The sequence below is a fragment of the Plenodomus lingam genome (assembly GCF_022343315.1).
Source record: "Plenodomus lingam strain CAN1 chromosome Unknown contig_3, whole genome shotgun sequence".
NCBI classification, from domain to species: Eukaryota; Fungi; Ascomycota; class Dothideomycetes; order Pleosporales; family Leptosphaeriaceae; genus Plenodomus; species Plenodomus lingam.
In genome coordinates this window covers 551,688-578,517 of record NW_027093944.1, presented here as the reverse complement: position 1 = coordinate 578,517, position 26,830 = coordinate 551,688, and the positions used below count along the sequence as shown (strand labels likewise).

The window sequence follows — 26,830 nt, the reverse complement described above, 5'->3', positions numbered from 1 at the left end:
TGGGTGGTATGAACGAGGCCCGCGGCAGACCAACCCGGCCATGAAGCAACGGCCAACAGCTGGGCCTGCCATCAGCGTGCCTGCCACTGGCCAGCCTTGTTTTGATTTGATTGTTGGTCCCTGCGTTGAAATCCAGCCTGGACAGGTGGGGAGTCGACGTCTTCCTTGCCCACTCAGCTCCACCACTGCGAATCGCGAAACGCACACATGCTTGTACACAGAAACACCATGGCGCCGATTCGGCTAGTGGTGGTCTAGCTAGTGATTGTCGCAACCAAATACTGGTGCAATACCTAACCATCGACACTCCTTTCTCTCTCCCGCCAGATTCCCCCGTTCCAGCGTGCTAGCACTTGCGCCAACACCCGATCGGCCTTCCCAGTCGCACACCCCCTCGGTCTGGCACCCCCGTCACTCGTTGCAAGTTCGAATTCCGTGGATCAAACACGTCGCCCCTTACTGCATTTGCTCGCCCTGCACATCGCAGTCATCCTACACACTGCTCGCTTCCGCCCTCCCAGCGTAGATCGGCTGGTGGTCGAACGGGGCCTTCCAGGACTGCTACGGGCAGACAAGCTTCGCCTTGACACTCGTACACAACAACACCGCCATGGGCTTCCTGCAGAACATCACGGGGAGGCTGCCAACGTCCAAGCAGGCCACAGAAACGTTCGACCATGGATCGCGGCGCGCAGAGAAAGCATCGACCAGACTGGGCTTCTTTCGACGGAGAATACGACTGAAGAGCAATTCCTCCCTCTCGGTACCGTTGGGCCTGGTGCTTCTATTTCCATGCCTCGTCATAATATTAATACTAGTCCTCTTCGTGAGGTCGCCCGACTCTGATGGCATCATGAATATGCCCGCTGGAGCGCCTCCATATATCCGGTAGGAAAGAACCTGGAATCTTTCCCTTCAAAGTTAAGAGCTAGCTAGCTGACTGTGCACAGTAAGATTAGCGAAAAGTACGACAAGCCATTCGCGACCGGCTGTCTCGAACCCCAGGTCAACGGCCCCCGCGCGAACGCTGCTTTCGTGGTCCTTGCGAGGAACAAGGAACTGGACGGTGTCATACAATCGATCAAGTCCATCGAAAGACATTTCAATCGGTGGTTTCACTACCCATATGTCTTCCTGAACGACGGCGACTTCAACGAGACATTTCGAGAGACGGTCTTGAATCACACAAGCGCACCAGTCGAATGGGGCAAGATTCCACCAGAGCATTGGGGGTTTCCGGACTGGGTAGATCCAGCAGTGGCAAAGGAAGGCATTGCAAAGCAGGGCGACCAGGCTATCATGTACGGGGGCATGGAGAGCTATCATCACATGTGTCGATTCTATTCCGGGTAAGCCCTATCACTCGGTTCCTTGCATGCAGGCTAACATGGAAAAGCAAATTCTACCAGCACGAGGTGCTGTTAAAGTATGATTGGTACTGGCGACTGGAGCCGGAGATCAAATACTTCTGTGACATTACCTATGACCCGTTCATCCACATGATTCGGAACAAGAAGACATATGGCTTTACTATCGCCGTCAAAGAGCTGCGAGAGACGGTTCCCAACATCTTTCGGTATGCATCCGCTTACAAACGAATGAACAATTTTACCTCGAAGGGGCTTTGGGAGATGTTTGTGGAGAAGCCTGAGGAGGAGGACAAGGCGGAGCCGAAGATGGAAACAAAACCCAATTTCTTCCCGCAAGAAATGATGAACTCGGACCCTGGTGAGAATGGCCTACCAAAGATCCATCCGGAAAACATGGAAGGCGAATCGTACAACATGTGCCACTTCTGGAGCAACTTTGAGATTGCTAACCTGAACTGGTTCCGAAGCCAAGAATACAACGACTTTTTCGAATTGATGGACCGCAGTGGCGGGTTTTGGAACGAGCGCTGGGGAGACGCACCCATCCATTCGCTAGCTGCTGGCATCCTCCTAAGTCCCAGTGACCTGCATTACTTTCGTGATTTTGGGTATCGGCACACGACCATTCAGCATTGCCCAGCAAATGCACCGGCTCGACAATTACCCAGAGAGCCCTATCTGGAGAAGACGACAGTGGACGAGAAGGAACGACTTGAAGAAGACAGATACTGGGCGACGCCAGATGCGGTCAAAGAGAATGGGGTGGGCTGCCGCTGTAAATGCGACACGGACATTGTGGACGTGGAGGGCAAAGAAGGGTCGTGTCTTGCGGATTGGGTCGAGGTTGCTGGAGGTTGGGCGTCCCCTGGTCCGGCTGGATGACGATGTGCGAGTTTTTCCTTTTGATGCGCTATACCATTTGCCGGGCGCAGGTACCGTGGGAGTATCATCATAGGCTTGTTATCATGTATGGCGCAATGGTGTTGGCAATGCATATGGTTGTCGTTGGTCAGTGGGGCCCCAAGTGCAGACTAGGTCATACTCTAGGCGGGCAGCGTTACCGGTACCATGCCTCTCACTCTCCGTTGCGCAGCCACTAGTGAACAGCCATTTCGGGGACGCAGCCATGTCCAAGGTGTATGTTGCAATAGATGATGAGTCAATCACTTGAGGACAGTCTGGAGTGTAAGTGCCTAGTCGGCTGGCAGCGCGTGTACTTTTGGTTTGTCTGCACTGTCGGGCAGGTGAGGTAGGTGGTGTGTGTTGGCGGAGAGCGGTACGGGTATGTACCGGTAGTGTGCTGTGGTGGTAGGTAGGCAGTAGAGAGTAGAGAGTAGTGTATGACCAACTGTCTAATCGGGGGCGCGACGTGGGGTTAGGGCAGAGGCAGGCCAGGCAGAGGTCATTGGGACCCCTCTCCTCTCTGGAAGCCGACTGGTACTCTACGTTGTACGGTACCGGTACCATAGGCCATCAGGCGGCAAAGAGGCAAGCTGCATCATCACCCCATTCAACGCCCGGTAGCCCATCTGACGTCCTCCTCCACTTCCGCTTGCTGCTCTTGAGCACTCTTTAACTGACGACGAGAACCACCTGGGGCAGCCCCTCTTTTTCGTTCCTTGCAAAGAGATACAGTAGTATCCACGGTCTACACTGTGTAGCGTACAGAGGTGCTGTGTGTTGTTTCAGCGTCGCCCCCGCTTGCATCATCATCATCATCATCATCATCCTCCTCCTCCTCCATCAGCGAAACCCTGGCTGGTAAGACTCCCTTTCCAAACACGCGCCTGGCGGCCCTGGTCCGCGACTAGCTGTTAGGCAGCGCCCGCCCGCTCTGCTATCCTACACACGTGCACCCACCCTCTCCAAGAGACAGAGCCCATGCTCCCCCTCCAAACCCCCCCACCTCTCCCTTCCCCCACTGTCTCCTTCCTCTGCACATTGCCAGCTTGCTCTCACACACCCATTTCCTTCCATGACTATCTATTGACATGCCTACTAGTAGTCCTGACCCTCCTCAAGATTTCAAGTTTCCTCCCATGCGGGTCAACCAGTCGCTCGCCAGACTAGACCTAGACACGTTGATAATGAGATCGTCCGCACGCCCCGCCGATGAGGCCGGTAGCTCGCTCGACGGCAGCACCTACGACGTCCTTGGCGACAGTCTGCTCGAGACATCGGACGACGAGGCTCATACAGAGTCTATTGCGTCCACGGATGGCCCCACGCCTGACAATGCCTCGGAGTTTAGTGATGATGACTTCAATTATCCAATGGGCGACAAGGACCTGCAGGATAGTTTCCACTCCTCGCAGGCCGAGAACGCAGATAACCACATGGACGTACTCTCGATTGGCAGTGGTCAAGATAGCACGCTGACTGAACGAGCGGCCGGCTTGGATCGCAGCGGGAGCATGTGGATCAGGCTGGACGAGCAACCCATGCAGGAGGACGGCGTCACACAGGGCAGTGAAGTCTTTATTAGCAAGCCCGACGCCAATGGGGAGCTGCACAAAGTACTCGAAGTATACGGCTGTGCCCAAATCCGAATGCTGGTCAAAGCCGCCCTCGCCCCACAATACGCTTCTACCCCAGACACATATAGGATACTCTATATTGGTAAGCCTGACAAGTGGATTGAGGATCTGATTACCGAACACATCGGCAAGGCACTCACCGCATCACCACACCCCTCCAAATCGGTCATGGTCAGAGGTCAGATTGAACCGTATAGCCCAATTATGCACAGGCTGCGGTGTGTTGAGCTTCACACGTTTGCGGCTCATGAGAAGCCCTCACACGTCCTGGCAATACTAGAAGACGGACAGGAATTAAAACTCGGCCGTGGCCTCCGCTCCGCGCCAGACAATCGACCAGATCTAGTCATCTTCTGTCATGCAGCAAGCATGGGAAATACTGACGCGCGCGACTATGCAGCTGCCGGTAATGTCTTCCAACGCGAAGGCATTGCCTGTATTAACCTAACAACTGCGCGGCCTTACGGGGCCGGCGCAACTTCCTTCGATCCACGGATGCTCAGGGTACACGTCGAGGGCAGCAATGACGGTGATACAGAGTACGAGCTAAAAGAAGTCCTTCCTTTGGACTACTACACGTTCGTACACCTCGAGCCGTCTCAGCTAAACCGTCATTTGGCGCTCATGAGTCCTAATTTATTGTCCACTCCACACGCACGAGGTGAATCGAGGCTGCTTTTCCCGAGGCAAGAGAAGAACAGTATAACGTTTGATTTTCTGGCATCAATATGGCCGATCCTCAAGCCTTGGTTGAAGGCTATCCTGTTGTGTACACTGTTGCCCGCTGTTTTCCTTGGAATAGCATACGGTCCCATGTTCTATCAGATGTCTTCCAACTGGACAGCTGAAGTGGACAGCTCATCGCAGGCTTTCCCGCTGAGCTCCACAATCGTCCAAACTATACCAACTTCATCTAGTTTACCTGTGGCATCCGTTTCCACTGCAAAGCCGTTGTCCACTGGGCCTTCTGCCATCCCATCGCCGGCCAAGTCAGCCAAAAAGCCAAGTGCGAAACAAAAGAAACCGAGCAAGGATCATAGCTTCCACATCTTAGGCATGGGAGACCATCAATTCATCCTTGCTCCAAAGGGAAGCTTCAAGGCAAGCAAGAACAAGCCTCAGATACAGATCAATGTTTCTCGGGAAAACCAACCCATCGCTATTCGTTACAACCGTACTATAAATGGCGATTATATTGTCGATCTTGAGTCGGAGTATCCTAAGAGTAACTTCACCGTGAAGATTGCGACCTACTCGAAGCCTTTGCTGAGGCAGTCTTTCGAGATCACTCTAGGGCACAACAAGTCAAGGCTACAGCAGGTACTCGGCACAGCAATGAACAATCTCCAAGGCTTGTCATCTTCAGCGGTGCAGCAGATGCAGGCACAGCTGGCGAGACTAGAAGCTGCCAACACGCCCAAGGAACAAGTAGCAGCCTATATCCAAGATGCACGGCAGGCAGTGCAAGCTCAAGTATCTACAGGCACTGAACGGTTGAAGCAGGCTCAAGGCGCCGCATGGACAGGGCTTCGCCAGGCAACTGCGCCAGTTCGGACCTCGCCGACCGTATTGAAAGCCAGGAAAAATGCCCTCCGTCTTCGATGCAAATTAGAGACTGCCACCGGCTTGAGGGTCAAAGGCAGCAAGGATGCAGAGAGTTGGGCATGCGCAAAGGTGCGGGATATGGCTTGAGTTGTAGGGTTTCGGGGTGGGCTGTAGTCAGTAAGAAGGCGAGGGAAGAGGGAAGCTTTAAAGCCTGGAGTCTCGGTTTCATTTTCTTTGGGCGGTCATAAGGGTTTGCTGTGCGGAGACCTCAGATTCTAGGAGTCGGCGTCGTGTTGGGGGCTATACCCACGACCTATCCACCGGCAGGCCATGATGTGATGGGACCATATGGGTTGGGTTGCCTCTGGAGGGAGAGAAACTTTTCTGGCGTTTGGAAGACAGCATTGTAAGTAGGCCCACGATATACCACGATCCTAGCGACGGTTCTATGTAGTCCTTGCGAGACTTGCGATATGTATGTAATTGCCCCTCCTCCCTCTTGAGATCATGCTAGCTTCGATCTGCAAGTGAAGCGTGTATGACGTCGCCTTGACCCATCCTTCTATCATGATGCCACCTGCCACCTGCCACCTGCCACCTGCCACACTCGCAAAAAGGTAGGTTATGTGGATATATGTAGAGGCCGTGCATGTGGTGGGCAGAAAGAAATTGCTTGTGATTCACATACGAGATTGTCGGCTTGGATGATGGGCCAAGAAGCAATCAGTAAGCGTGTCCGGGCAACTGCGAGTGTGAGTATGCAAGTGGCTGGTGAGAGGCCGCCAGAATGGTCCCTGAGTCAAAAGCGGTTTAGCGCGGTGTTGCCCCTCCATCGCGCCTCCCACTTCATTTTCTAGGGCAAAGCAGCGAGACAGCGACGAACACCCAAACACATACACACACCCACACCCACAAAAGGACTCATTTTTCGCCCTTCCGTTTTCTGCTCGCCACACGCTCGCCCGCCTTTCTTCATCGCCACATCACAACATGTCTGACGTCGCCAAGCCAGACCCCGCCGCCGACCAGGCCGCCGCACCTGGCGCCAGGTTGGTGGAGGACGAGACTGCAAAGGTCACCACGGGCATCGCCGCAAACAAGACCGAGAGCACAGAGACCAAGGACGATAAGTCAATCACCGAGAAGGCCACAGACACTGCCAGCTCGGCTGCAGCCGCAGTGAAGGACAATGTCTTCTCCATGTTCGGTGGCGGTCCCGCAAAGGTCAAGAGGGAGGAAGTTGACGATGTCGACGAGCCATCTGGCGCTTCCAAGCCCAAGGGCGATGTAAGGCTGCGCGCTCAACTGCAACATGCACCATACTGACAGCGGCAAAGGACGAGAACCCCGAGAACGAGGAGCCCGACGTCGAGTTCGCGCCCGTTGTCCACCTCACCGAGAAGGTCGACACGAAGACCAATGAGGAGCTTGAGGAGCAAGTCTTCAAGATGCGCGCCAAGTTGTTCAAGTTTGACAGGGAATCGCGGGAGTGGAAGGAGCGCGGCACTGGCGACGTGCGGTTACTCAAGCACAAGGAGAATGGCAAGACCCGTCTGGTGATGCGCCGCGACAAGACCCTCAAGGTTTGCGCCAACCACTACGGTATGATGTATCACCCAAAGGAAAAAGCGAAAATGATACTGACTGCGTCGCAGTTGTCCCTGACATGAAGCTTTCTCCCAACGTAGGCAGCGACCGCAGTTGGGTCTGGAACGCTGCCGCCGATGTCAGCGAAGGCGAGCCTGAAGCTCAGACCCTGGCCATCCGTTTTGCCAACAGCGAGAGTAAGTCGACTTGGCGTAAGAGCCGCAGCCTCATACTAATCATCGTGTGCAGACGCCAACGCCTTCAAAGAGGCTTTCATCAAGGCTCAGCAAGAGAACGAGGCCCTCTTTGGTAGCAAGTCGGAGGCGTAAACGTCCAAGTGATGTTCCATGTTCAGTTTGGTATATGCGGGAGGAATTAGGGAACGATGCATGCATGCACGAAACAGCGATGATCTTTGGGAGGGTAACATACCACGAGGATAGACGACATGACCCCCACACCCTGCACATTGTAGATAGCCCTAAATTGGCCGGGCTACTGTAGTAGCCCATGGCATTTCCCAAGTACAATAATCCCTGGAAGCGCTTGCTAGTCGGTGGTGAGCATGTGAAGTTGACAAAAGTCCCTCCATGTGCTGAGATAGAGGTAAATGCTTGTTGTAGCAATGACCGATGGTGTGGTACAAACACATAGACGCACACACTGTCTCTATCTCTCTCAAACACACACACACACACACACACTCTCTCTCTCTCTCTCTCTCTCACCTGGGTGAGAAACAAGCTGTCACGACATCCAGGTCATGCATGCAGCCGTCTCATGCTTGTCGTTTGTGCCAAGGCCCGGCTGCACCCACCCCAAGGCTGTCGGCCCCGCGACTTGGGTCTGCCTCCGCCAAATCAAAGCTCCCCAGCCAGCCAGCCACCACCGTGATTCCCAACTTCAGATACCACAATTGCGACAAGGAACGCGCCCTCCGCCCAAGTGTAGTCGCGTACGATCGCACCCTCATACCGGTTCATTGCAACAAAAAGCGCATACTGCCTAGCTATTCAAAATGCCGGACGTGAGTTGCGCCTCTTTAGAGATGAAATGCCCTGCGAGATGCTAACATGCTCCAGGTCAAGCGATATGTTAAGCTTGTCACTCATCAGAAGCCCATGTACGTGTATATTGTATGCGATCGCAGGCGCTTCGCTTTCTCACGCGTCTACGCGCTGATTCCCATGCTGCGGAACCTTCAACTCATCTGCCAGTGGCTAACATGCGCATTACAGCGAAGAGCCTTCGCCTATGGAAGGCTACCCCATGCGCAAATGGAGCATCGAGGTCTGGCTATTAGACGATCAGGGCAACGAGGTCCTTCCCACCGTCTTCGAGAAGTGCACATACAATCTCCATCCCACATTCGAGAGGAACAAGCAGGGTAAGCGCGCAGACACTGTAACCTTCCCACCACAACAGGCAACCTAACAGAAGCAACAGTCTTCAAGAAGCCCCCGTTCCGAATCGACGAGAAGGGTTGGGGAGAGTTCGACATGAACATTGTCCTCACAGCCGTAGGCAAGGGCGGCGATCACACTCTAGAGCACGACCTCAACTTCCAGTCTGAGCGCTACGAGGCCAAGCATCAAATCGTACGTCTCAGTATTCTGCTCTGAAAATGGGACGTGGCCAAATACTAACGCTGTCACGTACAGACTTTTCGCAACCCCAAGCCTGAACTCCTCGCCATACTGCAAGAAAGCGGCCCCGTCGACGCCAATGGTGTCCGCGGCAAGGAGGCAGCCAAGAAGAAGAACAGGCGGGACAAGAACGTTGACATGGAGAAGCTGGCCGACGGGCTGCAGAAGCTGAGCGAGGACGACTTGCTGCACGTGGTCACGATGGTGCACGACAACAAGACCAGCGAGACATACACCAAGAACGATGTCGAGAGTACGTTTCCATCCTGTCCCCCACCACCACTTCTTATCCCCCTTTTCAGACAACGAACTTGAACTAACGACGCAACGCAGATGGCGAGTTCCACGTCGATCTCTACACCCTTCCAGACTCGCTCGTCAAGATGCTGTGGGACTTTACAGCCAGCAAGACAGATTTATGAGCCTGGCCCCGTGAGCGAGCGAGCGAGCGAGCTGCCACGTATCGCCCTGGATTTGACAACCACAACATCGCGGTCCTGTTGCCAAAATCCAACATCCGTCGTTGGCTTCGAGAATCCAGCCCCCCCCCCTTGATTAGCGGACCACACCCGAACCCCGAACCCAACCTCTCTTCGCAGCCCACTCTCAGTCAGGAAAAATCCCCGGTGCTACAAAAATGCTCACACCAGGACTCTTAATTTCCTATCCACAACCGCGCTTTCTCTCACATCCTAAAACCCCCCTTTTTTCTCCGCGCTATACCATGCCATCATGCCACCCCCCCATGCCCATGCCTCCCCTCCCCGCACTTTAATAATCTCCCCGAGTTCAACAAGCACGGGCGTTTTCTTCGCAGGGGAAAAAAGCTGGATGTTTCTACTTCTTCTACTTCTTTTTCCTTTTTCTGTTCTTTTTTTTCTTCTTCTTTCCATATCATACCGCGCATTGGGCATAGGCGCTGGGAACTTTTGCTTTTCTGTCTCGGGTGGGGAGGCGGGGGGCGAGGTGATGCGGGGTTTCGGGGGTGGGGGGGGGGTTGTTTATGTAGGGGGTATGTAGGGGTGGGTGGAGGGTGGGGTTGAATGAATTTGGATTGGATTTGTGTTTGGATTTGTGTGTGTGTGTGTGTGTGCCATATGTCATGCGTGTACTGACCCTCCATCCATCCACAAACCCCTTCCTTTCACACGTATATCCCTTTCTCCCTCTAACTGTAACTGCTGAGCAACTCATCCACCCCGTAGAACTCCTACTCGTCGAGTTCTACAACACAACATCCCCCATCCCACATGTACACATCTTCCCTCTTCATATCCTACCCACCTACAAACAAAACACGCTACAAACTAGGTGTCCCGTCGGTACCATACACATTCTCGATTGCGCAGAGCAATGTCTTGTGTCATGACGTGGACAGCGAGGGGGAAGAGGGAAACAGGTACGGTACTGTTGGTTGTTGGCCGTTGTTGTTAGCGTCAGTGTCGCATATAACCACTACGCTTGCCTGTCCTGCGGTGACGAGTGTAATAGGAAGAAAAGTATAATGGCTAGAATTGTCTCGTGGGGTGCGTTGTGAAATGGGGCTCGTGCAGCAGCTGAGAGACCTGACATTTGCTTGTTTGAAGTGCGGTTGCATGTATGTCACGGACTCACGGGTTGAAGATGGATGGTGGGGGGATTTATGTTCAAGAAAGGGTTGAGATTATGATTGGATGGCGAGATGCATGGAAAATAATAATATTAGATGCATAGAAATGTACATGTATATATCTACTACACACCCCATTCTGACAACCGGGCATACCCACCAGACAAGGCATTTGCAACATCAAAAGTACGGACTAAAATAACAACGATATGCTTCTTTCCAGAATGAAGAGAAATAAATCCATCTAGCCACCAAGCCAGGACCTAGCCAAATCTTCGAGCTGCTTTGCAGCATCCCTCCTCTTATGTTCCGTCCTCTTGCTGTTCGCCCACCGTCTCGGACTCGACCGCACCGAGCCTCTCAAGCCCGGGGATGTACTGAGGTAGGTGCGGATACGCGTCACACCAGGCTGCTGCACCCGCCTCACCCTCTCCGACCTCATTCTCCTGAGCATAATGTACTCTGCCGATCTCCTCACCACCGCCCTTCTCTTCGTCCGCCGTTGCCTCCATTTCAGCATCATCTTCCTCTCTTTGCGCTGTCTAAAGTAATAGACCCTGTTCTTCCTCTGGCGCACGAAGCTTTGGAATTTCGCACTCAGCTCGGCGTCCGTCATCCCTTTTACCCCAAGACCAGCCCACATGATCCCTGCTCGTTTGGCAGCTACCCTGCCACCACGTTCAGAGGCGTAAAATTTCTTCCGCCCGGAAATCGGCCTGATGCCGCGAGGGCCGTAGGCTTGGAAGAGAAGCGAGCGGGCCGTTGTCGCGACCCGGGCGAGTCTTTGCTCAATGATATAAGCTCGCTTCATGAGGGAGGCAGGACTTTCGCGGAATCTGTGCTTGATTTTGTGGATGGGTGGGGTTGCGGGTGGCACTTCGATCGGCTGAGCGGGCTGGTGTTTACCTTGGCTGGCAGCGAGAGTGGCGGAATCGTCGTCTTTAGTCAAGTCGACGGACGTGGATTGTAGAGAGTCAGCACCAAGGTTGAGAGACTCATGATCGATGTGAAATGGAGGTACGACGTGTGCTAGATGTGACAGGGTGATGTGTCGATCTGCGAGGCTTTGCATGGCGGCGTTGTATTCCTCTGTCAAGCGGATAAGATGTCGATGCAGCCCTCGATGCCTTGCTTTCAACTTCTTGTAGAGTGGGCTTCTTGGGCTCCTTGGGCTCCTTTCCAAGCGACTTGCTTCTTCCAGGCGACTTGCTTCTAATACGTTCGAAGAGAGAACGCGATGCACTGGCAGTTGGGAAGTTTCATCCTTTTTGGCTTGGTGAATGTCCCAGGCTTGAAGACATTCCTCCTGTCTAGATTGGAGTTGCTGAGATTGGTGTGGACCGCTCCCGATTGCCCCCAAGTTTTTGGTGTGTACTGAATTAGGTACCTTGAAGGGAGTGAGAGGTGGTGGCTTCGAAAATCAGTGCATTGCTGTATTTAATTCGCTGTTCTACGCTCACCTACGTCTTGGGGAGCACCATCCTCATCTACATTTTGTCTATCTTCCCTTTGAAATCCCGTAGTTTCGTTATCGAGCTGCTTCAATGCAGTGCTCACCGCCTTGAGCTTGTTTTTATCTCTACTCTTCTTTGGTGTCTTGGGCCTCTCGATATCTAATTTCCAAAACCGAGCAAAAGGCACATCGATGGTCGTAGTGACCGATGTGTCAACCAAGGCACCTTTCAAGATACGCTTTGTAAGTGTTAGTGGTCCTTCGGTCAAAGCACCGAAACTATGTTTGAAGATCGACGCTCCTGATGAAACTGGTTCCGCATGCTGCCAAGACCTCCCGGGGATGGAATCAGCTGTGCTTGGGACTGTGCCGAGCTCCCAGCCCACAGCACGATCCTCAGGTATCGCCTTGATTTGCTCTTCAGTGTCGTATCGTGCAGCCTCTGCAGATAAATGTGACCATGGTTGTATGAAGAATTGTATCAAATCACCGTCATTTATAACGGGTGTGAGAGTAGAAGCAAAGTCCTCAGGATCAGCAGGTGTGCTCGGCAACTCCTCTGTACCAGACGTTTCGCTAGGAACGGTAACTGGAGCAGGATCCAGCGACAAGAGACCAGCTTTCTCTCCCCATCCACCGCCTCCGCTCAGCACACGGTGGAGTCGAGCACCTCGAGCGATGGCGTCTGCTACAGCATTGGACCACACAGGTGGGTCACTTTTCCATAGACTCTCCCACTGATAGTCGGCCCCTACGTCTCCGTTTCGGTCTAGCCAGTACTTCGTCGAACTGGAGACTAACGGTTTCAACTGAGAAGGTACAACTAGTGCCCAGGCTGTTGTGGCTTGTGCAGGTTCACCTCGGGCTTGGAAGAACTTTGGAACCACTTCCTCGAGCTCTGACGAGGCCGTCACTTCGTCACCTTTGCTATCAATGATGCGACGGATGATATTGCCCATACATCCACTGACATGTCGGGGCATGGTCAAAGGCAGAAGGGGAATGCTCAAGGAAGTGACCAAGCCTGGGATGCCGTTTTTGATCTTACGGCCTTCAAGATGTGCGTTGACACGAACTTGATAGTGCGAAAGCTTTTCCCTCGACACCTTGTGTAGAACGGGTCCAGTCGCTTGGGTCTCGTAGCATAAGCGGAACATAGTGGTTGCGGTACCAGTCTGGAAGATAGTATTTGCTAGTGGCAGGCGCAGCACCTCGTAGTCTGGCAAAGCCTTGCCATGTTCTGAACTGTTCGGACGGCCCGCCGACGTAACGAAATCGATTGCACCTGGGCATGTGGATACTGGTGGTAAATGTAGATTCGATGGTGCACTGTATGCGGCTGGGAGGGAAACATAGGCAAAGCCTTCGAATCCGGTTGCAGCGACAGGCAGCTCGTAGTCACGGGCTTCGCCTTCAGAGTAGAGGTTGTCTAGTGCCGTAAGTGGTCGACCAACGGGCAGCTTGTCCACCACAGCACACAATGCCTCGATCCGCATATTAAAAATGCTCTTTGCCTTGAGTTTGACGATAGTCTTGTTGAAAACGCGATAGAGGAACTTGCCCATGAACCCATCGTCGAGCAACTTTGAGGCGAAGGACGGTGTGACAAGAATGACACATAGTTTCTCTTTGGCTCTGTGCTGACCTACAGACCGTACGTGACTGAGCAGCGTTCGCTCCTATGGAGGGTCAGCGGGTGTCGAGGGCAATTTGATGTCAAGACATGGACCTACATCTTGGTTGACCGAGTGAGGAATGATTGTGGCGGCAGCGAATGGCGAGGGCTGTATCTGAGGCGGGGGTCTATTCACAATTGATCTCTTGCCTTTTGCTTTGGCGTGAGCGACTGCGAAACGGGACAAGAGAGCATTTGGAGCTGAAGAGGTCTGAGGGACAAGCCATCGTCGCGGGGCCAGCAGAGGCATTGATTGAGAGTCAGTGGATCATAGCGAGCAGGTGAGGTAGAAATAAATGAATGGTGTTGTAGCCCAGCCACACTAGAGTTAATCGAATGGGAATGGGGGAGGGACCGAAATTCGAACTGAATCCAAAAAAAATAATTACATGAGGTCAGCACTCGGTCGGAGGTTAAGCTTCGTTCCCTTCCCGCAATTTTGAATTAACCACATTAGGACGCACTAGGCTGGGTAGGGTATGGGACAGTTTGGCCTGCGTAATTAACAGGATGAGTCAGCCGAGAACGCTTCCCCTGGGTATTTTACTAAGATACCAGATGAGTCAGCTTGGCGGCATCGAAACGGCCGCCGGTTGCAAGGGCGATACACAACAGTACGCACAGCACGACACGCTGCCGCAGTCAGCCATTCCTGACATTTTTTGCGCTTCTCTTTCACCCCCACCCCCCTTCCCCCCCTGCTGCTGCTGCTGTAAGCTCCGGGAAAGAAGAGCTATCCGTCTCGTCTGTGTGTTTATCTGGCCTGTCCCGCGTACATTTGACTGTGTCGCTGCGCCATCCCTACAGACCTCCCCTACCTACCACAGTACATAGTAACACGCCCGCCGAACACTTTTTTGAACGCCAGTTTGGCCACATCTTGTACACCCTTCCTACCCTGCCTCCTTGCGCCAAATCTCACCCGCACCCGCACCCGCACCTTCACCCTCTCCATCCTCGCCCGCCACCCCCAATCTCTTTCTGATGCCCCATTCGTAGACGCTCTTCGACTTTTGGCGACCGTGGTGCGCCATCTTTCCCCTGCCCGCCCACCATGGCACGCTCTTTGCGCCGATCCAACCCCATCACCATCATCCTCGCTGGCATTCTCTGCATAGGCTTCTTCGTCTTCTTCTTCTCGGGCGGCGATGGCCCCTCCGCTGGCAGATCCAACCGTAGCGAGACGGCGTCAAGCCCCTTGTCTCCACCCTCACTGCCCTTCCGCAAATCCAAGGCCAACGCTCCACAGGCGGCGCCGCCCGTCGTACATTACTACATGAACAATGTCACCACCTCGCGGACGCCCATTGAGAACGAGGAGACGGTCCTCATCCTGACGCCCCTCGCGCGCTTCTACCAAGCGTACTGGGACAATTTGCTCAAACTCACCTACCCCCACCATCTCATCTCCCTCGGTTTCATAATACCCAAGACGAAGGAAGGCAATGCAGCCTATGCAGCTCTCCAGGCCCAGATCACGAAGACGCAGACAGGGCCCAAAGCAAAGCGCTTCTCGTCCATCACCATCCTTCGCCAGGACACTGAGAGCCCTTTGATCTCTCAGGATGAGGCTGAGCGACATAAGATGGAAAATCAGAAGCCACGTCGCGCAGCCATGGCCAAAGCGCGCAACTCTCTCCTCTTCACCACACTAGGGCCTACGACATCCTGGGTCCTCTGGATGGATGCGGACATCGTCGAGACCCCGCCCAGTCTGATCCAGGACCTTGCTAGCTATGATGTGCCCATCATTGCACCCAACTGCTTCCAGCGATACTACAACGAGGAAAAGAAGGCCATGGCCATTCGTGAATACGACTTCAACAACTGGATCGACAGCCCCACGGCGAGGGAGCTAGGCGCAAAGATGGGCAAGGATGACATTCTGCTTGAAGGATACGCCGAGATGGCGACTTACCGCACTTTAATGGCCAAGATGTACGATCCATCCGCCGATCCTGGTACTAAGATCAAGCTCGATGGTGTTGGCGGTGCAACACTACTGGTCAAGGCCGAGGTACACCGTGATGGAGCCATGTTTCCACCATTTGCCTTCTACCATCTCATCGAGACTGAGGGATTCGCCAAGATGGCGAGCCGCTTGAACTGGGAGAGTTTCGGATTACCAAACTACCTTGTAAGTCTCACCAAGCCTCCATCCCATGACCACCAGTCTAACTTTGACAGGTATTTCACGTTAACGAGTAAAACCCTTTGACGAAATATACCTTCATTCTACTATGGGCACCTTTGACTCGAGGATCATTGGTTGGCGTTGTATAGGCGATCTACCAGCCCGGCTACATTGTTGCCATCGCAGAGCGTTAGACTCTATTTTGTTCGCACATGTATCATCTATAACTCAGCGTTGTTTGTGCATTTTTCTGTAGGTATAGCTTAGCTTGCTGGCAAGAGTCCCCCTCAGTAGTACCAGCAACAGCAAGGGAGATTGTGAGAGATTATATGGCAATTATATTAGAACCAGACCAAACCCTCTACCATTGCCCTCGATTTGCAAAGAGCGGCTCACGAAGGCTAACATGCTGATGTTGAAAAGCGCTATGAAGTAGTGGCTCTTTGTGGCAAAGCTTGAGCTCCTCCGCGGACACAATTCTTGGCCTACCTACTCCTTCCACCCGTTCCAGATGCTACAAATAGAGTACTATTAGAGCATGACCACAGACCCTAGTTTACGCCTCTCCCGTACTCTGCTTCACCTACAAGCGGGATCACGACTATCAAAGTGAAATGTACCACGATACGCTATCACTTTATAGACTCTGTCAATGTACACAGATGATCCCCAGTCGCTTGAAGACTACCGTGTGTACATGACAGCATGACCATCCATGATGAAGCAAGATCGGCCGCCGAAGCACCGCTCGCTCCCGCACCATTACCAGACTACAAGAGCCACGCGCCCGGGAATACCTGAGCTGCACTGCGCAATGCATGCGCACATGAAAAGACTCCGCGGTCGTCCGCGTGATTGGGAACCGAAGGACGACCCAGGTTGAACCCTTTTTGAAACTTCAAGCCTTCACTCAAACTACCATCTCGAGATTTTGTTGTGTGTGGTGTTGCCGTGTCTCCCGAGGTAGGAAATTGGAAAGCTTCGCATCGTTGGTCAAGTCGCGTTTTGGGAGGAGGCCTCGAGGATCGCCTCGGGATTCTATTTTATACGAAAGGGTCAGATGGCAGCCACGATGATGTCCAATGAGCCCCGCTCTAGGTCTCCACCCTTGGACACCCACTACCACCACCACAACGACAAGGTTGACGTCAAATATAATACCAAGAAGAACAGGAGCAAGAGCAAGAATAACAACACAGCACCACTACCACCACCACCCGACGAAACCTCTTCCATCGCCCACCACTGTACATCTCCACATCACAACTACAACGCCATCTCCCTCTCCTCCCCTGCACCACCCGCAACAACGTCGTCCCCATCGTCGCCGCCGCAGATCCACGGAGCCACAGCACCGGATGAAGGTACGGCAGGACATCTCGCGCCCGCAACAGTACACCGTGATGTAAACAAACCAGGGGGGGGAGAAGGAGAAGGAGGAGGTATCAGTGAATCTGAAAGACCGACCAGCGCAGAGCGTGAAGCCGCCATTGTCGAGCGCGCAGAGTCGGGATGGTGGCGGCAATTCTGGGAAAAGTATGGAAGTGTAGAGTTGGAGAATAAGGGGAGTGTGGCCAGGGATCATTTGGCGCTTGGTGAGTTGTGTTTTTTGTCTTGACTTCAATCTTTTTCCTTTCTGTTCCCGGTTCCATCTACAGCCCTTTATCTATCCCTTTCAACCCAATACCCCTAAACATATCACACACACCCGCTAACCCACCATCTTCCCAGAACGCACCTTCCTAGCCTGGCTCCGCACCTCCCTCTCCTTCGCCTCAATCGGCATAGCAATCACCCAACTCTTCCGCCTAAACACCTCTCTCTCGCCCCCGTCCTCCTCTCCAAACAGCCCGGCAACCTCGTCCACCTCCTCCCACCACATCAACACCCGCCTCCGCTACCTCGGAAAACCCCTCGGCGCAACCTTTATAGCCATTAGCATCGTCATGCTCGCCATTGGCTTCCACAGATACTTTGAGGCGCAGCATTATGTCATTAGGGGCAAGTTTCCGGCCAGTCGTGGGAGTATCGTGGTGGTGAGTGTGATTAGTGGAACGTTGATATTGACTAGCTTGGTTGTGATTTTGGTGGCTGGGGCGGGGGCGTGGGAGAAGTGAGGATCGGACTGGGGGTTGGGGGTTGGGGGAGGGAGAAAGAATGGAAAGTTTCGGCATGGACAAAGGGAGCGTTGTGTGTATTATTATAGGCACGTCGAGATAGGGGAAGACTGAAAGGTGGACTTCATGGTGGGTATCTCGAATGCTTCTTTGATTCATGGCATATTGCTCTTCCATCTCGCAGATATGCAGGTATATAATCGCCATGTTCGTCATGTAGCGACGACATCATTCGTCGTGGCGCATAGCGCGTTCATGATCTTTGTAATTCGTCTTCAAATCATCCAAGTTGCCTCCTTACATCTCCCCCGCACGCTGTTATTTGCGTCACTCTTGTAGTCTACACATCATTCACGTGCTTCCTGTAATCATCTCCGTCATCTCCTGTGTGCTCTTGCCCGCTCTCGAGCTCTTGATGATGTTCTGGATCATCTCCTCGACCGCATCCCAGTCGCTCGTGTCAATGGGGTAAAGATCTGTCTTGAAATAGTTTGCAATGTCGTGAAGTTGTTGCCAGCTCTGCTTGTCGTGCACGAAGGTAAGGGCTACGCCGACACGTCCGAATCGACCGGTCCGACCGATGCGGTGCAGGTAGGTCTCGGGGTCTGCTTGGCGGCCATCAGCCATGGTCGGGACGTCCTGCAACCAGTCAGTATGGCTCCTCTTTGGTGGTCACACGGACTGTGTAAACGTACATAATTGATGACCATGGTGACCGACTGCACATCGATACCACGGGCAAGGACGTTTGTTGTGATGAGGACCTTTGCTTCTCCAGATCGGAATTGATCAATGATGCGATCACGTTCAGGGCCCTCCATAGCTCCACTGAGTTGTGCAACCTTGTGGCCTTCTGCGACCATGCGAGTCTCGAGTTCCTCAGCGGTCCTCCGTGTCTACTGAAGTCAGTGTGACGCTCTCCATTCACTTGGTGGATGTACTGACCCTGACGAAAATGATGGATGACGCTTGTGTCATGAGACCGTAGAACTTGAGTAGCGTGGCGTACTTGTCGTTGTCCTGGTCAATGTCGATGTAGAGTTGCTTGATACCCTCAATAGTCAACTCGTCGTGCGCCAGCGTAATGACGTTAGCATTAGGTGCAAAGCGGTTGGCATATGAAATGACGTTGGGAGGAAATGTAGCTGAGAAGAGAACGGTCTGAATGTCCTTGTTGAGTAGTGACTTGACACGCGTGCACTGCTCGCCCATACCCTGTTGGTCCAGCATGTTGTCGGCTTCGTCGAGAACGAGAATTTTGATGTGCTTTGGGTTGATCAAGCGGCGCTTGAGCATGTCCTGGGCTGTACCTGGCGTACCGACCAGAATCTGGGCATTGAACTGCTGACCGCGCCTAGATGGGTCGGGGATAGCTGCCATGGTCTTCAAGCCGTCCATGAACTGGCCCATATGCGTAATGACACCCAAGATTTGTCGCGCAAGCTCTCGGCTAGGTGCGAGTGCCAGCGCCTGAGGTTCGGGGTTGGACAGGTCGATGCGAGAGAGGATGTTGAGCGAGAAGGCCGCCGTCTTGCCTGTGCCCGACTGTGACTGCGCAATCATGTTGGTAGGCGGTTGCATGAGAAGAAGCGGTAGGGCTCTCTCCTGGATCTTGGAGGGCTTGCGGAAGTTCATATGGCGGATGCCCTTGAGCAGTTCCTCGGAGCTGCAATGGTCAGTTGGTCGGTGAGCGCAAGTGGGGGACATGGGCACAAGGCTTACAGCTGGAGCTCTTCGAACGATTTGGCAGAGAAGAGGGGGTTGTTGGGGTCAGCCTGCAAGTCTGCCAGCTTGACCTCGACCTTGTACTCGGCCTCTGCCAAAGTCGAGCCGTTGCCTGGTGGTCCACTGCCGTCTACCTGAGTTTGCGCCAGCGACTCATCCTGTGCAGGCGTTGCCTCTGTCTGCTTGTCCTGCACAGGCGTCTCTTTTGCGGGCGGCGCTTCCGCTGAAGACATGATTGTGGGCGCTTGAGTCGACGGTTGTGAGACTGGTGGGAGTGGGGTCGCGGTGAGTATGAAGTGGCAGTGGTGGTAATGTTGTTGTTGCTGCTTTTGACGAGTTTGTGAATATCGGTAAATGCAGTTGTAGTGGGGAATCAGCTACCGTTGGTGTAAGGCGGGAATGGGGCGCGTGAAGGAAGCTGGGTGTAGACAATCAGTGTAGTGGGAGTTTGTTGTCTAGCACAAAGCAACGCGAAATTGCGGGAGCCTTGCCTTTGAGGTTCACTTCACTTTTGGCGGGGCATCTACTGCATTAACCGCTAGGCCTATTTGGGCCGGTGAACTGCATGACCAGCAACTGCACAGCAACTTGCTGAAGAGCATCTTCTTGGACACAAACTACATCCAGGCCCTGCTTAGACACGCGGCTAAGGCGTCTATAGGTATTGCTTGTCCCACGCGTCTCTACCACCTCCACCACCACCAACAACCACACCAACCACAACAATAAACAGCAGCACAACAATCATCGAGTTACAGTACCAACAAGAAAGACGTCACGCCAGCGATCCCGGCCTTCCCATCCTGGGCGTGCACCGCCGCGCATGTCAGCCATCGTGCGGCCTGCGTTGCCCCACTAATTGGGTAGCTGGTAACAGACCGCGTATTAGTCTTCGCCAATCCACCTCTTCTAGAAACCAGGACTCAGGAGAAACACATCTTGAATCTTCCATGTCTGGGGCGCCAATCTCCGCTGTCCACGTCCTCGCCCTGCCGTCTGAATGAGCAGCATGGAAGTCGATATTGCGCCCCAGTTCGGCGCGGAATTGAAGGTAACATGATGTGGACACGATGCGCGGCCCCTTACCCCCCCTCCCTGTACAGCCAGAACTGACGCATACTTCACAGGATGGTTTCAAGAACGTCAACGCCTGGGTACGTCCCCAACATGCGCAACATCCTTTGGACACATACAGCACCGATATCCTCCATTGACCGCGCGCCCCATCGCCATGCGCCCAGCGACCTCCGCTAACACATGCGTCGACAGGTCTCGGGTGGCATCAACTGGCTGGACGACATCCAGCAATTCTACCGAGAACGCAGCGCTATAGAGAAGGAGTACTCGGCCAAGCTCAGTGCGCTCGCCAAAAAGTATTATGAGAAAAAGGCAAAGAAAGCGAGCAGTCTGAGCGTTGGCGAAACGCCCACAGTGACTCCGGGCTCGCTGGAAAGGTACGCAGATACAAAACAACGGCATGTCTGAATGTCTATTGATGCCGTTGCAGCGCTTCCATGACCACATGGGGAGTCCAACTAAGCACTCTTGAATCTCGAGCCTCTGAGCACGAACAGTTCGCCGGCGCCCTAATCACCCAGCTGGCCGATCCTCTCAAGACGCTTGGTACGCGCTACGAAGAACTCCGGAAACTGCACGCCGATTATGCCGCCAAGTTGGAGAAGGAGCGGGACGGACAGTACGCCGAGTTACGCAAACAAAAGGGCAAATATGACAGCGTCTGCCAAGAGGTTGAGAGTCGCCGCAAGAAGGTCGACGGCGCATTCGATCATGGCAAAAACAAAGCAAGGAACGCTTTCGAACAGCAGCAAGTCGAGATGCGCAATGTCAAGGTATCTTGGGTGCATGCGTCTTTTGGTCATGCACCGCTAACCCAAGTAGAATACCTATCTCATCAGTATCAACGTGACCAACAAGCAAAAGCAAATGTACTACCACGAGTATGTGCCCGAGTTACTGGATGTAAGTAGGATTACTTTAATGCCGTGTATCCGTCGCTAAATTCGACAGAGTCTACAAGATCTTTCAGAAACAAGAGTCAACAAGCTGAACTCCATCTGGTCTCTGGCGGCAAGCATTGAGACGCAAACACTCACACGCAGTACCGACTATCTAAAGCACCTATCAGCCGAGATTCCTCGCAATAACCCTTTGCTCGACTCTATGATGTTTGTGCGACACAACGCTGGCCCATGGCAAGAACCGGGCGACTTCCAGTTCGAGCCCAGTCCAGTCTGGCTTGACGACAATAGCATTGCAGTCGACGAGTCAGCTACCATATTCTTACGCAACGTCCTCATGAAGACCAAGGCTTCGCTGGGCGACTATCGGCGCGAGCTAGACAAGAAACGCAAAGAGGTGGAAAACGCAAAGGCCATCCGACAAAAGATTAGGGAAGGCAAAGACAAGCGCGATGAAGTGGATGTGGTGCGCGCTGTTTTTGCAATCCAGGAGGCTACGCATGAAGTCGAGAGACAAAAAGTCAGCGCCGAAGTGGAGGTTTCAACCATCACCTCTGCAGTAGGTGACCTCAGTATCGGAGCTAGAAACCACAACTTCAAGTCGCAGACCTTCAAAATACCTACGAATTGCGATCTCTGTGGTGACCGAATTTGGGGCCTATCTGCAAAAGGGTTCGATTGCAGGGATTGTGGGTACACCTGCCATAGCAAATGCGAAATGAAAGTTCCGGCAGATTGCGTCGGTGAGCAGACCAAAGAAGAAAAGAAGAAATTAAAAGAAGAGCGACAAAAGGCTGCTCATACGGTGACGAGCACGAATGGAGCTGCAGCAGGCTCACATTCTGATTTGCCAAAGTTAGGAAGAAGCGATACGGTCAACTCAATGAATACGCTCAGCTCGGGCTACTCTGCGACAGCACATAGATCAGTAACGGGCACCATGTCTCCAACAGCTGAAGAGGCCCCTGTAGAAAAGAAGGCTTCAGCATCCACCCCCGGCTCCAGGAGAAACCGGATCATTGCCCCTCCACCAGCACAATACGTCAAGCCCGATGAAGACGCCGGCGCACAAACACCCAAGGGTACAGAAGTAAGAGGTAGAATGCTTTTCGCGTATCAAGAGAATGGGGAAGGTGAGATAACCGTCGCCGAAGGCAGCGATGTCGTCATTCTGGAGCCTGATGGTACGTCTCCCGCGCTCTCTCCCATGTTTGAAGTCCTACTGGGTTTAAAAAGCCGCGCGCGCTCACATGACTACTTAGACGGCTCTGGGTGGATCAAAGTCCGCGCTGGTTCAAGAGAAGGCCTCGTTCCTACGTCCTATGTTGAAGTCCTGCCAGCGACACCACCCACTACGGCGTCTACATTCAGTTCAAACCGCCCGGATTCGACGTACTCTGCTAGTTCGGCGAGCACGTCAAATTTCACGGCAGGTGCGGCGGCAGCGGCGGGAAAGAAGAAGGGCCCTGCTGTTGCACCAAAAAGGGGAGCAAAGAAGTTGAAGTATGTCGAGGCATTATATGGTTATACTGCACAGAGTGATGCGGAGCACTCCATGGCGGAGGGCGATCGTTTCGTCCTTATCAATATGGACGCTGGCGATGGGTGGGCAGATGTAGAAAGAGAGGGTGTGGTCAAGAGTGTACCAGCAAACTATATCCAGCAAGTGTAGGCATCTTGTTTGGCGATTGTACAGGAGGTGGACATTGTCTAGGCTGGTGGATCTCTGCACGTTGTGCATTACAGAGTCGGCGCACCAGCATCGTCAGTATAGCCAAACAGACAGGAATTTGTATATATCCTACAGGACAGAATATTCATCATCACTATCACCCCCGCTCCTATCAACTGGCGACGCAACGAGGCGACGTCTGATTACAGCACGAGCTGTATGTAGAATGCCGTGATACACTTTATGCAGCACGCTGCTGTGGTAGAACATGCCAAGTAGGCTAGCGCTCAAGGGGTTCATCTTATCACGTCGTTGATCACATCTACCTACCACCTTCTTCCACTACGACGTCACTTCTCATCCCACCAAAGTTTGTGATGGGCTCTTGTTTTCTTACATGGTTTGGAGAAGCTAGTTAGCGTGGCACTTTATACTTTTATACCTTCTACCAGCTTACAGGGCTTACCGGTACCATATCCAGCGGAAGATCATTGGAGTTGTGTTACAGATCTAATGGCGAAATCACGGCGTCCATGGCTTTGTTGGCAGTGGGTACAGTGATTCGGGTTGTTGTTGCCAGACCTTATTACTGTGTGCCTCTCGTGAGCAAGCAGCTCTTGTCTATGAAGAGAACGAAAGCGTGTTGGCCGCCGAATTTACCGAGGAGGGCATCAAGGCATCGGATCCAGAAACAGTGATTGCATGGGCACATTTGTACTCATTCACTAAAAGAGACGGAAGAGCTGGATCACCTCACCTCCCGGGAACTATTCTGGAAATCAGCCGACCATTGTCCTGCTTCGCTTGTGCCACATTCCTACCTGGTAGAATGTGCGCTTGTGTTGGTTGCCAGGGGTCCATGTTACACAACGGCACCGACTAGAGCTTCCTAGGAGCTTGTGCGCAGAGCAAGGCCATGTGTAGAGACGGCCATCTTGATGTCTCGAGCCGTCCAGCCGAAACTTTCCACGCCGTTGGTGCTGGGGCCACTGAGTACTGTTCAGTCTTGCGCCTTACTACCGACATGTGTACCAGCGCTAGAAGCAACGCTCACGCTGAGATTTAAGCAATTCCTCTGGATCCACGTATGTGCCACAGGCCGGAGTACGTTTTGACTACTTGACAAACACAATGGCGTCACAGGGGTCAAGATTCCAATCGTGAATCGTCCTAGTCTCTACCATCGGGGAGATATATCCCAATGCGATTGCTAGTCACTATGCGCATTGCACTGCAGTGACAATCGCCCTTGATGTCGCGCACTCATCCATTCACTACTTCTCGTCTGCGAGTCGAAACAAGTCTGCACCCTCTCAGCGCTTTTTGCCCATGCTTTGCGTCTATTTTGGAAGTCCAGAGAAGTAACAGCCCAGGAAAGGAGAACACCAAGTTATCAAGGGGAATTCTAGACCGAGGTATGCACATTCTCTCGCTCACTGCGCCTTCCTGTGCGAATATGGCAACCACGCTAGTGGACCCTTCCCTTGGCATGCATGCCATACAAACAACCCAACACGTCCTTGCTCTCATCTCTGGCACCCGTGGACCCAGTGCGACTCTCGCTGCAACAACTAATATCAGGTTTGAATCAGTTGCCCTCAAACTCCTACCTCCATTCTTCCGAGCGTCCTCCTGGAGCTCTATCTCCATCATACTCATCAGACTATCAACGATACATTTCCACTGTTCCTCATTCCAGTCGCGGCTGCGCGCAAAACAAACAAACAGACAAGCCGAACGACGAGGATCCTCGCTTCACCTTACAGCTTCCAGGTCCTGAACTTCGGACTCGGTGGAATACAGCTGTAGATATACGCAGGTGAGTTGCTCTTCACACGATACACGCCCCTGTGTCACTGGTTCATAACAGACGTTGCAGGACATAAAGAAGGACTTCAGCGCAAGAAGGAGCAGCATTGAACATGAAACTCCAAGATATTGCCATCATAGCTGCGCTTGTGGCAGGTGTCGCTGCGACGCCATACTCGTTGAGGCACCGTCACGCTCACGGACTGATCAAGCGCGAGCCGCGACCTGACAATGTCGCCTATCTACCTGCCGCCACTGTCACCAGCATCGTCTACTGGCTGGATGATCACTCGATCTCAGAGGAGGAGGTTCGCCAGGGCATTGCTAACGGCACTCTTATCTGGGGAGATGATGGTGTCTTATCCACTTCAACGAGCAGCTCCGTTGTTTTGGAAACGCCCGCACCGGCCTCAGAGTCGCAGGCATCAGTAACACAAGAGGTCCCACAGCCCCAGACTGTGCAGCCGGAAACCTCCGCGTTGCCTGACCCCCCCTCATCCCTAACACCACCTGCAACGGAAGCCGAGCAGCCATCAAGCGACCCCGCTCCAAGTGCTTCTCCGAACTCGCCACCACCAACACAGTCGGATGGGTCTTCCCACAACCGGGCTGACCTGGTCGATCAGAATGGTCACTGCTCATCGTGTGACAAAGAGTTCCCTAACAATAAGATTCCGTGTAATGAGTTCCCGTATGGATATGGTGCTCTCCCCATTGCACATGAAGGCTTGGGTGGCTGGTCGGGTATCCAAGATCCTCAGTATAGCGGAAGCGATGGCTTCGACGACATTACCACCATCGTCAAAGGCTCATGTTCAGAAGGATCGTGCTGTACGGCAGGCAGGTTCTGCTCCTATGGCTGTCCAAACCCGTACCTCAAGCTTTCGTTTCCCAAAAAACAGGGGCGTACCGGCCAGTCTGTGGGTGGCTTGTTTTGTAACAACAATGGCTACCTGGAGATGGCAGATGGGTCGCTCGGTAAGACCTTATGCGGCCAGTCTTCTTCAAGCATGACTGTCAGAGTTCAAAACAACCTGTCGAAATCAGTCTCTATCTGCCGGACAGACTATCCAGGTGACTCACACGAGCGGAGGAAATGTACGCAAACTGACGTGGAACAGGCACTGAATCAATGACTTTCCCACTCACTCTTGGCCCTGGTCAAAGTGGTTTCCTTGCCAGTCCTGATCAGGGCAAGTACTACTTCTGGCAGGGTAAGGCAACTTCGGCGCAATATTATGTCAACAAACAAGGAGTCTCTGAAAGTGACGCATGTACGTGGGGTAAGCCGATGGGTGGCGTAGGCAATTGGTCGCCCACCATCCTCGGCACGTCTTGGGACGATGTCAAAGCGAATGAAGGCTTCACTAGTCTCTTCCAAAACACTGAGAGCCCGAATGAGAGGCTGGACTACGATATCACGTTCACTGGCGATGGCGTCGTCTCGCCTTGTGCTTATAAGCGAGCTTCTGGCCAGTACTGTCAGGGCAGTAAATGCTCCGATGACATTAAAGGTGGCTGCACCGTAAGTTCTCCCCCCCACACACATATACATACACATGCAGTAAACTAGCAGCTGCTGACCCCCACAGGCTGCTATTAAACGCGGAAGCACGGTTCTCATCACCCTGTCTGATGGGTGATCCGGAAAATCTCGGCATTAACAGGCGCATATCCCGCAAGCACTTTCTTTTTCTTCTGTGTTGAACTCTAGATCTCGGTGTCCCACGATGATCTGACTATTCTATTCTCAGATTACGTCTTCTCACGAAGACGGGACATTGTTCATACTTTTGTCATTTCGTCCTGCCCTTGTTTTACGATTTCTTGGAGGAGCGAATTTTGGAGAGAGAGATGCATATATTCACGGCGACATTCCCAAGCAGGTATACCACCCGATATTGTGATGGGGACGATGGATACCGACGTCATGGATTTATACGATGTTTACGGAAGATCTCTCCCTTTGTAG

The 26,830-nt window shown here is 53.1% G+C and overlaps 11 protein-coding genes across 11 annotated transcripts; 9 read left to right on the top strand and 2 right to left on the bottom strand.

The window, feature by feature from the left end:
- Nucleotides 1-610: 610 nt before the first annotated feature.
- IAQ61_007562 (uncharacterized protein) lies at nucleotides 611-2,252 on the top strand (the record flags this gene model as incomplete). The annotated part of the gene is made up of 3 exons (XM_066097636.1): nucleotides 611-888; nucleotides 951-1,349; nucleotides 1,397-2,252. 3 exons carry the CDS (start codon nucleotides 611-613, stop codon nucleotides 2,250-2,252), a joined length of 1,533 nt encoding a protein of 510 aa, XP_065952133.1.
- Nucleotides 2,253-2,496: 244 nt separating this feature from the next.
- Nucleotides 2,497-5,599, top strand: IAQ61_007561 (uncharacterized protein; the record flags this gene model as incomplete). Its single annotated transcript, XM_066097635.1, has 3 exons — nucleotides 2,497-2,507; nucleotides 3,060-3,131; nucleotides 3,373-5,599. The coding sequence occupies 3 exons, from the start codon at nucleotides 2,497-2,499 to the stop codon at nucleotides 5,597-5,599; spliced, it is 2,310 nt and encodes a 769-aa protein (XP_065952132.1).
- A 701-nt stretch (nucleotides 5,600-6,300) lies between these two features.
- SBP1 (single stranded nucleic acid binding protein) lies at nucleotides 6,301-7,727 on the top strand. Its single transcript, XM_003842256.2, has 4 exons — nucleotides 6,301-6,739; nucleotides 6,790-7,054; nucleotides 7,108-7,236; nucleotides 7,289-7,727. The coding sequence occupies exons 1-4, from the start codon at nucleotides 6,443-6,445 to the stop codon at nucleotides 7,366-7,368; spliced, it is 771 nt and encodes a 256-aa protein (XP_003842304.2). The 5' UTR covers nucleotides 6,301-6,442; the 3' UTR covers nucleotides 7,369-7,727.
- A 30-nt stretch (nucleotides 7,728-7,757) lies between these two features.
- Nucleotides 7,758-9,644, top strand: IAQ61_007559 (uncharacterized protein). The gene is made up of 6 exons (XM_003842257.2): nucleotides 7,758-8,066; nucleotides 8,122-8,162; nucleotides 8,278-8,426; nucleotides 8,486-8,637; nucleotides 8,701-8,938; nucleotides 9,019-9,644. The coding sequence occupies exons 1-6, from the start codon at nucleotides 8,058-8,060 to the stop codon at nucleotides 9,105-9,107; spliced, it is 678 nt and encodes a 225-aa protein (XP_003842305.1). The 5' UTR covers nucleotides 7,758-8,057; the 3' UTR covers nucleotides 9,108-9,644.
- Nucleotides 9,645-10,372: 728 nt separating this feature from the next.
- IAQ61_007558 (uncharacterized protein) lies at nucleotides 10,373-13,811 on the bottom strand. The gene is made up of 3 exons (XM_003842258.2): nucleotides 13,481-13,811; nucleotides 11,759-13,426; nucleotides 10,373-11,705 (listed from the first exon to the last, which is right to left on the bottom strand). The coding sequence occupies exons 1-3, from the start codon at nucleotides 13,670-13,672 to the stop codon at nucleotides 10,539-10,541; spliced, it is 3,027 nt and encodes a 1,008-aa protein (XP_003842306.1). The 5' UTR covers nucleotides 13,673-13,811; the 3' UTR covers nucleotides 10,373-10,538.
- A 665-nt stretch (nucleotides 13,812-14,476) lies between these two features.
- IAQ61_007557 (uncharacterized protein) lies at nucleotides 14,477-15,640 on the top strand (the record flags this gene model as incomplete). Its single annotated transcript, XM_066097634.1, has 1 exon — nucleotides 14,477-15,640. One exon carries the CDS (start codon nucleotides 14,477-14,479, stop codon nucleotides 15,638-15,640), a length of 1,164 nt encoding a protein of 387 aa, XP_065952131.1.
- A 988-nt stretch (nucleotides 15,641-16,628) lies between these two features.
- On the top strand, nucleotides 16,629-17,673 carry IAQ61_007556 (uncharacterized protein; the record flags this gene model as incomplete). Its single annotated transcript, XM_003842260.2, has 2 exons — nucleotides 16,629-17,151; nucleotides 17,288-17,673. 2 exons carry the CDS (start codon nucleotides 16,629-16,631, stop codon nucleotides 17,671-17,673), a joined length of 909 nt encoding a protein of 302 aa, XP_003842308.2.
- Nucleotides 17,674-18,024: 351 nt separating this feature from the next.
- On the bottom strand, nucleotides 18,025-19,631 carry DBP5 (RNA helicase required for poly(A+) mRNA export; the record flags this gene model as incomplete). Its single annotated transcript, XM_003842261.1, has 4 exons — nucleotides 18,025-18,312; nucleotides 18,369-18,569; nucleotides 18,619-19,339; nucleotides 19,396-19,631. The coding sequence occupies 4 exons, from the start codon at nucleotides 19,629-19,631 to the stop codon at nucleotides 18,025-18,027; spliced, it is 1,446 nt and encodes a 481-aa protein (XP_003842309.1).
- A 776-nt stretch (nucleotides 19,632-20,407) lies between these two features.
- IAQ61_007554 (uncharacterized protein) lies at nucleotides 20,408-23,049 on the top strand (the record flags this gene model as incomplete). The annotated part of the gene is made up of 7 exons (XM_066097633.1): nucleotides 20,408-20,449; nucleotides 20,526-20,552; nucleotides 20,668-20,852; nucleotides 20,906-21,248; nucleotides 21,298-21,378; nucleotides 21,427-22,561; nucleotides 22,640-23,049. 7 exons carry the CDS (start codon nucleotides 20,408-20,410, stop codon nucleotides 23,047-23,049), a joined length of 2,223 nt encoding a protein of 740 aa, XP_065952130.1.
- Nucleotides 23,050-23,987: 938 nt separating this feature from the next.
- Nucleotides 23,988-24,935, top strand: IAQ61_007553 (uncharacterized protein; the record flags this gene model as incomplete). Its single annotated transcript, XM_066097632.1, has 4 exons — nucleotides 23,988-24,134; nucleotides 24,459-24,464; nucleotides 24,642-24,868; nucleotides 24,929-24,935. 4 exons carry the CDS (start codon nucleotides 23,988-23,990, stop codon nucleotides 24,933-24,935), a joined length of 387 nt encoding a protein of 128 aa, XP_065952129.1.
- A 36-nt stretch (nucleotides 24,936-24,971) lies between these two features.
- Nucleotides 24,972-26,501, top strand: IAQ61_007552 (uncharacterized protein; the record flags this gene model as incomplete). The annotated part of the gene is made up of 3 exons (XM_066097631.1): nucleotides 24,972-25,932; nucleotides 25,980-26,383; nucleotides 26,451-26,501. 3 exons carry the CDS (start codon nucleotides 24,972-24,974, stop codon nucleotides 26,499-26,501), a joined length of 1,416 nt encoding a protein of 471 aa, XP_065952128.1.
- Nucleotides 26,502-26,830: the final 329 nt, after the last annotated feature.